General features: G+C 35.4%; 1 protein-coding gene across 1 annotated transcript in view; it reads right to left on the bottom strand.

Annotated features, from left to right (window-relative positions):
- Window positions 1-2,223: 2,223 nt before the first annotated feature.
- The window catches only part of LOC140325026 (olfactory receptor 10A2-like), a 24,274-nt gene continuing 14,268 nt past the window's right edge, over window positions 2,224-12,229 (bottom strand). The window contains exon 2 of the mRNA XM_072403120.1: window positions 2,224-3,013. Coding sequence (XP_072259221.1) covers window positions 2,224-3,013 — 790 coding nt within the window. The remainder of the gene's footprint in view (window positions 3,014-12,229) is intronic.

Below are 12,229 nucleotides of genomic sequence, written 5' to 3' on the forward strand. Positions count from 1 at the left end.
TTTATGCATACTACTAGGTTAAAAGACATCACAATAAAACTTAAATGCAATAGGTACGCCCACCTTGTGGATATTTTATATATTACAAAAAATACAATTGAAGTATACACATTACCAAATATTATATCTCAACAGACAATTAATCTTGAACATAATATTTCTACAGATACAAGTTGAACCCGACAACTTCTTTAGTGAAATATACGAAAGCATTACTGCCAAAATATAGTGAGTATATCCCATGCCTAAGTACTGTGTAAACATTCTGTATAAAGCAAACCTACACATAAAACGACTGGTATTCAAGTAAGAATCTCCTTTTATACTAACTCATTCTAGGGCAAATTAAATGCATGTGAGCTATAATATTCCATTGCACTCCCTTTATAAATATATATTTCCTTTTGTTAGAGTGTCCAAACCTTTCTACTACTATCTTGACCAATACGCTTATTCTTGACTAACAGGAAATACTCTGCTACTAAGTAAGTAAATATAATGTAATATATATCATTAAGTATGGAATTTCAGGATTTATTTTCCAACAGTCTGTTCAATTGATGTATCATTATAATTTCTATGGTCTCCTATCATCTGAGGAAGCCCCTTTGGGTGAAACATGTCGGGAGAGACAAAATCTTTTCAATTGAAAATTTACCCGGCAGTGTAAGGTCTGTTCTTATCCAGTTTCAAAAAGAAGCCCAATACCTATATCTTAGGTACAAAGCTGATTGTCCCCTATGGGGTGATAAGCTTTATTGTGCATCTACTGTATGTTTTGTATATTACTTTTCCTGTTTAATTTGCTTAGAATAAAGGATTTTATATATACTTTTTAACAAAACCAGTTTGTCATAAAAAGCCGCTTTCTTTCCTCTCCATTTAATTTACTTAATTGGCTTGGCAATATTCAAGCACTGTCCTTGAGCATACACACTTCTTCCCTATATACATTATACACCATTTGTGTTGGTCCCCCTCTACTACTCCAGATCCTGAATGCTATTGAACCCTGTTGAGACTATCACTAAATATTAATATTATTACACAGTATTTAGTGCCAACATATTACGTAGTGCTGTACAAAGTCATAGTCATGTCACTAGCTGTCTCTCAAAAAAGCCAACAATCAAATGTCCCTACCATAGTTATATGTATTAATACAGTCTATTTTGGAGGAAAGCCAATTAACCTAACAACAGCATTTTTTTTGAATGTAGGAGGAACCCAGAGTACCCGGAGCAAACCCACACAAACATGGAGTGTACTGCCCAGGATTCTACAGATACAAGTTCAGTGCTAACCTCTGAGCCACCGTGCTGTCCTTAATAGCCAACATTTTATATCCCACTCTCATTGTGTACAATTCTCCCCCACCACTTAGATTGCATGATCTTTTAGGCAGAGTCCACCCTTCCTGTGTCATTGTTTGTAGGTATCTATTTAATGCACAGTGCTTAGTCGCTTTGTAAAGAAAGTTTAATCATAATAATAAAAGCTAAAATAACTGGTTTCAGAATGCAATGTCACTGATGCAGTCTATAAAAATTGCATTGTTCTTTATCACCACATATTCTTTACAGGCATATCACAAGCAAGGATGACCTCACCTCTAATGAACCAAATTTTTATTTTTAACGTCTTTTATTTTGCTTTCCTAAATATCCCATATGTTGGTGTCCTGCTCCCTTTGTTCATATTTTGACAGTTTGCTGAAGTTTACTTTTGTATTGTTCAGATTTATTTGGACATTAAACAAAATTCAATAAACCCCACAAACCAAACCCTGACTTAAGTGCTAATCCTTAGTCTTCACAAGAGTGGACCATGGCATAATTTAAATACAATTTTGTCGACAAATCTGCATCTATAACTACAGATATGTGATCAAAAGCATATATAACAAGACTTATGCCTAAACAATAAATTGTAGAGATGAAACTAAGATGAAGTTAGTAAAGTCTCTGTGAAGGCCAAAACATATTTCCTTGTAGTCCTAATATAATAGTATATGAGAAAAAAAAGGTTTGAATGATTCAACGAGGAATGGACCAAGAATGGATGAAGAACAGGGAGGTATAACTTGGTTATATCAGAATAACAACTGAGCAGAAGATTGGTAGACAATCAAGCTCATCCAGATATGAAAAGAGTAAATGAAGGACCACAGAATGGACAAATAAAAGTCTGGAGGGCAATTTGATTATGTTTCTTATCTGTTATTTAGTTCTCTCTCAATGTCATATCTTCTAAAAATACATTTCTTACAATGTTCTTGATATCTTTATTCCTCAAGCTGTATATAAAAGGATTTAAAAAGGGAGTAAGAACCGTGTATAATATTGACATCATCTTACTGATCGTTCGTGATTGTCCTTCCGTTGGTATCAGATACGCGGCAATTAAGGTTCCATAAAATAAAAACACAACGGTAAGATGGGAGCTGCAGGTAGAGAAGGATTTCAGTCTTCCTGAATAGGAGGGGATCTTTAATAGAGTTAGAACAATGCAAGTATATGAAACCACAATCACAAGGAAAGGAATTATTAGCACAGGAAAACACATGAATATTCCTTCTACTTGAACTGTGGATGTATCTGAAAATGAAAGTTCTACAAGAGGATTTAAATCACAATAGAAATAGTTAATACCATTTGGTCCGCAGAACTCTAGTTGACATAAACCAAGTGCTACAATAAATGCCAAAGAGCAACCCAACAGCCAGGATGAAAGAACTAATTTAATACAAAGCCCATGATTCATAATGGAGACATAATGGAGAGGAGAGCAGATGGCTACATAGCGGTCATAGGACATCACCGTCAAAAGGAAACATTCAAATCCTTCTATTGAACCAAAGACATAATACTGAGTGATACAAGTGGGAAATGATATGGGGGTCCGCTCATGTAGAATAATATTTAACATGTTAGGAACAATATCTGTGATCAGCAAGATGTCAGATATGGAGAGTTGGGAGAGGAAGAAGTACATGGGAGAGTGGAGGGTCTTACTGTAATATATTTTTACACACCTTTACTATTTTGGTTTTCATAGACTTAAAAGAGGTGGAATATTATTTTAGATTTCAAGTCATGGTTCTTTTTTGTCCTAACAAATATAAAAATGTTATCAAATAGAACATTGGAGCTTAGAGAATGGAGCCTCAGATATATTTGTCTGAATTTAGCCTAAAGTGAAAACTAAAAATCAATAAGTAAATAATTAATTGCTTTGGTATTGATGACAAAAATCCATCCATGTGGTTATCACGTATCTGAAATTTGAATAAACCAACAAGAACACAGTTTACATTTGTTTTAATTATTTCTAAATATGAAAGCATTAAAAAACAGTTTCTGTTAAATAAATACCATAAAATTGCTCCATAAAAAGAATTGTATTTGATATTTCTCCCAGATTGGAAAAAAAAGGGAAACTCATATGTGTCGGTGGATGAGCACACAAATATTTATATGTTTCTTTGATGCCATAGAGAACAATTAGGATTTCTCTGGGATATGTAATTAGTATAAAAATAATCTTGTTTGTATAGTAATATTATTTTCTAGAAAATTAAATTAAATATATAAATATTAAATATTTATAATATATTTATAATATTTATATTTATAATTAAATATTTTTTAAATAGTTGTATGTAACCTCTTAAAGAGAACCTGTGCTGAAATACAAATATAGCCTGCTATTGGTTATCTCCCCATCTGGATCACCATTTCATTGGTTGCCATGTTGAATAAATAGAATAAAGCTCAACTCCAGACAACTTTAGTAAATAAAAACAAGCCCTAGCAAGATACAAAGCACATAAAGATTTTTTGGATCCAATACACATTTAGGATTTGGTTTATTATGAATCTTCACTAAGCATATTATCATTTAAAGAATATTTCATTTAGCTTGGTGCAAAGGGTGAAAATTCCCTATTCAAGAAATATTTAAATACATGCAATATTTTCCCAACAGTTTCTGGTCATATTCTTTTACCAAGATAAGTAAATTATATCTCACAAGGTGAATATTATGGCCCTGATTTACTAAGCAAAGACGCAGAAGCTTGATGTGCGTATTTACGCGCTGATATGCGAGCGGAGTGCTAGAAAGTTCGCCTTCACTTGCCAGCCAGATTCCTGTCTTGATAAATGAGCAATAGGGAGCGCGAATCTGCCGATTAAGGCGATTAGATTTCAGCTGCGCGATTAAGGAGGATCTGTTAAGCTCAATGGTGAGATCATAGCAATTAATTAGCGCGCACCTGCTCTCTGTTCTGTGCGTATCTACAGTCCATTACAGGTCAATTAGAATCTTTAATACTTCATCTTCTTTTGGGTAAGTGCCACATTTTTTGTTAGATTATACTCATTCACAAAATTATTTCATTTATTGTTATTAAGAAAGAAGCTCATATTTTTTTTTACTTTATTTTTTATTCAGCAACCAATATAACATAGAAATAACAACTATCATCAATAAACAATGACAAACAAGTGTTGAAAATGACATGTCATATCATATCAGAGATTAATATCAATCTGAATAAAAGCCGGTGGCCGACAAAGCCCATCCTTTAAACATTTAACATATACCTAATGATTAACCAATGCATATATTCAAGAGAATATTGACCAAACCAAACAGGAGTCCATGATTTTATGGTCACTGCACAATATCGTGAGCTGCTCTCCTACAGACACCGTCATCTGATGGGGGCGCTATATTTTTATGATCTTTTGGGACACAAGTAATCCAGAGACCATTTTATAAAACTAAAAAATGCTGGATGAAGCTGTAATAGCAATTTACTCTATTATATTTAAAGTTTGGTTTTATTACAAAAAAATTGTTTTACTTATTAAGTTTTACTAATTAATTTACTTAATAAGTGTTAAATGTGAAAAGCAATGTGAAAATTCTATTCAATATTTTGGGGACTTCTCTGACCAGGGTCAAACAGACAGACAGAGGACCAGGAGTCACAGATAATGAAGTAACAAGCGTCATGAAGAGTAAAAGAACTAAACTCATAAAAAAAAAAAAATCACACACCATTAATCCTACAGGGCAGTCTGATCACCCTGGGGGTGTCCAGCATCAGATCCCGCATCATCTCAGAATCTGTCCCGGAGCTGGCGCTGCCCCAACTTTGTCTTCTTTTCCTGGTTCTTCATCCTAATTCATCACCTGACCCAGGCGCAAGATCGTGTGACGTGGGATGAAAAAAACATTTAAAGATGAGAAGGAGTGCCCAAGAGATGTCTGACATAGGTGTTGCACCAAAAAAAAAAAAAACAGAACTTGTTACTCTTTTATGTCAAGTGAAAATTCTGAGTTTGGGTACGCTTTAAGTCCAAAATACAGGGCCAGACATGGGTAATCTGTCCACCAGACAAGGTATCCAAGGGAAAAGGCAGAAGTCGGGGGTCAAACGCAAGAGGTTGGTTTAAGCAGCATACAGTCCAAAACAGTCCATGGATTAAATTAGTTATTGGTGATCCGGATCCTGGCCATTATTTGCTGTCATGCTCAGCACCCAAGGCAATATCTTCATTCATTTACAATGATCATTTTATAGTCTTGGGTAGCTTTGTGATATGTTCTTATACCTAAAATTTCCTTATTTGATACTCGATCGTTACCCATTTGATTTATGTTAACTTCAGACAGCCCACTGGATTGTAGTAATACTTTATTTGATCAACCTGTACATTTAAATGGATGTCGTTCTTCATATCTTCCAAAACTTGTTTTATATGTATAGCTTTTTTTTAGAAGTATGTGTTGATGTATCTTAACTACAATGTTGATAGCCTTAATTTTCTAGTACTGGATCATTTAGAATCCAATCCTAAAGGTGGCAAATTAGATAACCATCTGCTGAAATGTGGGACAAGATAGATTTACAAGCTGAATGCCACAGAATTTGTATTATATAAATTAATGTCTATAAAATAAGTATTTGGTTAAAGATGTAGGGCTAGATATTGTATATATATGTCTATAACCTCTCAAAGATATAACACAAACAAGTAGAGAGATTTGAATTTTTATGTATTATTGTAATAAATGTAAAATGTAATGCATTGTGTTTCATAAAGGTTCAAATTGCCTAATCATGGAAAAATACTTCAGTATACACAATGTATACAATACAAATTAAGTAGCATTTCCAGAATGCTTTTCCTCCTCCTCCCATGCATGTCCACAAAGCATAGTAGGTTGCCGTGATGCTGCATGGGTTGGCTACACCTTCAACCGAGGCATCGGGGAGGCATGACAGGAAAGACTCTTCAGAAAAATTAGGAGAATCCGATGGAGATCAGAATAATCCTATTTTGTGACAAAACTTTCTTTCTAGGGGGGAGGTGAGAGTTGAGCAGTTTTTTCAGATACGTAAAGAATATCACAACTATCCAAAGGGAAGGTGAAGAAGGGAACTATTAAACCCCCCTAGCGTTCTACTTCTGTCATTTTCATGTAAAAAGCGTTACACTTTTTAGCATGGAAATGTATTTTACATTGTAGACTTAAAATTCTTAGGCATAACTCACCGAAATATGTGCAATATTTAATACATTTAATAATAAACTTTAAATAAAAAAAACACAAAAATTTAAAACTCACAAAAAAAAAAATAGCAAAACATTTAATATAACTGTATATTAGCATGTATATATATAAATATAATATAAATATTTATTTGTATTGGACTCAATACAGTTATTTTGTATTGAATCCAATAGAAAAGTATTTGAATTTCCATCTGCGCCTCCTGCACAAACCGACGCATGCACCTACGGTCACGGGGAAACCTCAGAGAACATCTCTGCACACACCGGGAAAAGATCAAAGAAGGAGGATGCCACCAGAGGACTTGCAGGGACGAGAAGGATGCCTGGGGATACCAAAGAAACAAGGTAAGTGTGTTTTTATTGTATTTTTGAGTGTGACTCGGAATTACTACTTTTTGCATGGAAAATCTACCCCGAATCACATTCGGGAAAACCGCTTGGGGGGGTTAATGAAGAGGATAGATGTAAATACATTAAAAGTTAGAGGAAATTTGATAAGAAGACAAATTGTCCGTCTCAACAGTTTGGCTTTCAACCAGTATTGGCTTCATCATAGACTAGAAGTTGAATCCATTACTGATTAGGAAAGTACTGCATGTGGATGTAATTTTATTTCTCACATGGTGAGTTTTGTGTATTTTCACTGGTTAATATGTAACTAAAGTGGTGGTTTAGGTTAGAAGATAAATGAAAAAGATAAGTATGGATATTGAGAGGACAACAATTAAGATATGGTAAATGCACAAGGTGTTGGATGGTAACACAGATTTTGGTTACTCAATGCACATGCCAAAGAAATTATTCGAAAGATTCACTGGGATGAGAGAATTAAGTAGAGATAAGTTGTATACAGTTATTAACATTAATTAACAGGAATCGTGTAAGTGAGATGATGTAGTAAAGCAAAATACAAAAACAATTGCTTTGTTGAAATATATTTATTCGGAAGGAGATATAAGATTTTAAAGGCGGCTCCTCCGATCAGGCATCGTATGTGTTTAGATAGAAGCCTATGTGGAGTAGTTAACTATTGCCTAATTAGTTTTAAAATCTGCTTATTTCTTAGCTCATATAGATGTCTTAAACAAACATTTTTCTGGGGCTAAGTGAAAGATGTGTGCCATTAGAAAGAATTTTTAGGGGAACAATGACATTTAATGCAAACTCCCCAGTGTAAAAACTGCCGGGGATAAGAGATCATTTCAGTTAATTACTTCTGCGGGAATACACCAGCACCTGGAATTTGGTTAATAAATCAATCGAAGGTCACCGATTTTGCATCTCATATGCAAATGTGCGAGAGAATGTCCGATTTTGCTTGATGAATCAGCCTCAAAAAACTGCATATATATATTGTGTTAAGTATTCCCAAAATGATTGCAATCACAGTACAAGGTTCATAAACACATTTATTAGTTAAAAAAACAGAAGCAATGTTGGTTCCTGATGCGTTTAGCTATTCATCTTTTTCTATAGACTGCAAGCAACAGATGTGAAGAATGATAGAATACAAAAAATAAAAAATTGGAAATAGTGCCATAAGAATTTTAGAAGTTAGGAATGTTACGCAGCGCAGATGTTACAAGGTATCAGTCTTCATCCCCTGTTGAATGTCTTTTAAGAGAAGGTTGTGAAGGCACCTAGGCTTCTTCATACATCAGGACATCAGGGTATCAATCCTCACGTTCTATTGAATCTCTTTCACGTGAAGATTGTGAAAGCACCTAAAATTCTTCATACAGCAGGACACCAAGTTGAAGATAAAATGAAGGGAACTTTTATGCCAGTAACTTCAGCAGATGCATAATGTACCTAAAGACCAGGAGATCATCAGGTCATCTTCTGAACCTACATTGGAATGAGGTTTGGATCCCCTACAAAGTCCATCTAAAATTCCTTGTCTTTTTGCCCTATCCAAGTTAACACGGTTCTACACCTCTAGGTTGTTCCAATGTCCTCCGCTGAAGAAACTTAATAGCGAAACACAATGAGTACTGAGATTGCATTTCTTTTGCTGATTCTAACATAAATGTGTTCAGGAATTTTGTGCTTTACTTGCAATCCTGTTTTGAATATTTAGGACATGATAAATATGTACTTTGCTAACACTTTGTAATCACTGTCTTTTAATAAATTGTTAATTTCTTTTGAAACTAGCCATTGAACCCTCTTAAGTTGTCTGATAACATACTAGCACTAATGGGTACCAACACCCTTTCTATTAGAACTTTCTCCAAGCAGAGTGATCTTGGTGACAATGGCCTACCAAGCTTGGACTTCCTTGGCACCCTAGTTGAAATATCAAACTAAGATTTTAGTCTAAAGAATTCTATTAACTTCAGTTTAAAGTTAATTGGTGGGGTTACCTGTGATCATTCTTCTAAAACTATTAATAGTGGTTACATAATCTGAGCAAAGAGCGGGACCATGGAAAGAATCTTCCAGAATCACCTATTACAGCTTGCAGTAAAGCACATGAGTGGTTGTGTACAGGACCAGCCAGTCAGCCAAGGAGTAACTGATCATTATTGCAAAAAGTTGCCACACTGAGACTTATCCCACATGTCTAGAAGGAAAATACAGATACAAAATAATGCTGTTTGTATTTATTTATCAGCAAAAGGTGCATGGGAAAGTGTCTTGGTGTGGTAGCCACCCTTAGCAAGTACATTTTATACTTTGAAAAATTGCACAAAAGTAGTGGGGGGATTTACTAGCTATACAATTCAAAAGCATTTTTATTAGAACAAATATTTCAAATATGACATAAACATATACTTTGATCTTCAGAAAACAATGTTGTTGCATATAGCAAGCTTGTTGGGCAAGGGAGAGTGTTACACCAGAGATATTTAAAATATCAAACATTATGGTGGTTGAAGATGTGTGTAGACAAAACTGATAACGCTTCACAGAACAGGGTTTGCTTCAACAGATTGGGATGGTGACAACAGTCATACAATTGTAACCAATTTCAGAATCTGAAATTTATCAAGCTATACCAGAAGATATTGCACCAGGTAATTAGATATAGGTTAGTATACAAATGGCAAGAACAAAAGACAACACAATTATAATATACTTACAGTTCTGATGTCACTCTCAATATATAGACAATATTATCTCATCCTGTGGAACGGCTTTATCATAAAAATTTGGTAATTTGGCAATTACAAGGCAGTTTTTGTAAGATGATAAGGGCAACTTTAGAGTCTCTCTGCTCCCAGTCACCAATTTTCCCGGTATTGCGTTTAGCCTGACCTGTTACTGGTGTGATTATCTGTTGCATTACATGTTAATAACTCTCCCTGTTTCCTGAACCAGTAATTGTTTGCTGTCTGGACTGCTTGTGACCCCAACTCTGCTTTGTCTTATTATGTATTACCCTTGGCTCTGCTGAACTCCCCCATATTGCATTATCTGTTCATCACCTGATTACTGATCCTGGACTGTCTGACCTTCCATTGTGTCTCCTGTCCTGATCTTGTGGTCTCCTGGTACTCAGTACTTCCTAGATGCCATCCTTTGCAAACAAATGTCCTGGGGGCAATCGCGAGCTGGGACAACACAATTTGCCTCCCCAAGCCTGAGGGGGGCCTTGTTACAGGAGGAAAGTTCAAAGTTAGATTTATAAATTGGCATCTAGTGAGCGCTGGATCAGGGTCTTACAAAGGTGTTATCACTGTTCAAAACGGTTTGAAGACAAAGAGACTAAAAGAACACAGGCCTCAGAACCTAAAGACTGAGGAGATATTTAAAAATTTATTGCATTCCAGCAAACATTCCAGAGGTTTCCACACCCATAGACCACTAACGTTTGCAGAACATTTAGCATTACAGTTTAGATACTGGTTTGTCATGTACTGAGACTCTGTTCTGCTACATGCTTGTGTTTACTCCCAGTATATGTGACCCCCAGCTTACTTATTGGAAAAGAAGAATTGGGGGTAAAGTAGAGGGATAGTATGAGAGGTGGAGCTGCTCTATTGTAAATTGAGAGAAGACTAAAAATGATAGTTAGGAGAGCGTTGCAGTATGGGGAGGGTGTGGGCAGAAGGAGAGAATAGTAAAGGAAAGGAAAAGAGAGAAGAAAAGAGAAAACATTTTGCACTGATGATGGGAAGGGGGCATTTTAAATAAACACAGGGCTATGCAACACACACCTTCCATTGTTACTTGGGTTCAATTCATATGCCTTCACCACAAGACAGAAGGGTAAAGCTCTGTTCCCAAAGCAGCCCTACCAACTTCTCCATTCACAAGACAAGGTTGGAGCTGCAACATCTTAAGTCCATCTCATAGTAAAGTAGGTGAGGTCTCTAATAAAACTAAGATGGAACAAGCATAACACTGTGGAGTATTTGGAAGGGTTGAGTCATAGCTGAGTCAGAAGAGGAATCAAATCATGCCAGGGCAGAGATAATGAACAAAAATGAGGTGGTGGTAGCAGGACAGGGAGAGGAATTTGGTGTTGGCACATGAGCAAAGTTTAGGATTAGGAGGGTTTATTAAATTTCCTCAATGCAGGGACATATTCTCAACAAATTAAATCAACCAAACGAACAGTAAACCTAAAAGGGAAAAAGCATTGCACTGCAGAGTGTTAAGGGAAGCCAGAACAGAGATGAGGACTGAGGGTGAAGTGATGATGGTACCAGGGATAGTTGGGGCTTGGTCCCACACCTTGGGCAGAAGATGCCCAAACCCAGATGTAATGAATACATTATTGTCTAAGCAACTAGCTGGCATTTGGGAAGGTGGAAAAGTGATTAATGGAAGGAGAACTAAAACTAACCCATCAAAAACCCTAGGTTATTTTATTAACAAACAAAAACAAAACAAGAAGAAGAATAAAGTGCACTGCTGACTCATTTTGCCTCTTATCCCTTTTCTTATGTCCCCCCTATATTTCTCCTTTTCTTTTCTCTTAATCTATACATTAACACATTTCCTAATACAAGATCCAGTGGTCCTTCATTCAAACCAAGGCAACCATTAAAGAGCACATTCTACAATACATATTTGTAGAGAATCTAAAATGTAGTCATAAGCCCAAAAATGTTTATACATTTAAGATGTGTTAGCTGAAAGGAAAGGAAAGAAAGTTTAGTAAGATGTTAAAAAAAATAGCTGCAAAAAAGTGTTCATTAATGGTAACATGGAGTAATATTTAACCTTGTAGAAAAAAGTCCATGCTACAATTGGGAGGGGGGCGGGAATACAAGAGAGATGATCACCACAGAAGAAGTTTGGAGATAAATTAAAGTTATTAGAGAAGTCACAGAAGGAAATGAAAGACTAGAGAGCACCTGACCTGTTTGACACTTTGACTTTGGTACACATCTATCTAAGGGAATTGTTGACGTTTGCTTTAAATAAAAAGTTGGAGTGTTTCAAAGTTTCTTGATTTGTAAATTATTTAATAGATGATACATTATTAGGTTAAAGTAGCCTGATTTTAAACTTATGATTGTAAGCAAATTTTACAATGTTATTGATATCTTTATTCCTCAAGCTGTATATGAAAGGATTTAAAAAAGGAGTGAAAATTGTGTAAAACATTGACATCATCTTACTGATTATCCGTGATTGCCCTTCCTTTGGTATCAGATACGCAGCAATTAAAGTTCCATAAAATA

The sequence above is a fragment of the Pyxicephalus adspersus genome, chromosome 2 (assembly GCF_032062135.1).
Source record: "Pyxicephalus adspersus chromosome 2, UCB_Pads_2.0, whole genome shotgun sequence".
Classification (NCBI taxonomy): Eukaryota; Metazoa; Chordata; class Amphibia; order Anura; family Pyxicephalidae; genus Pyxicephalus; species Pyxicephalus adspersus.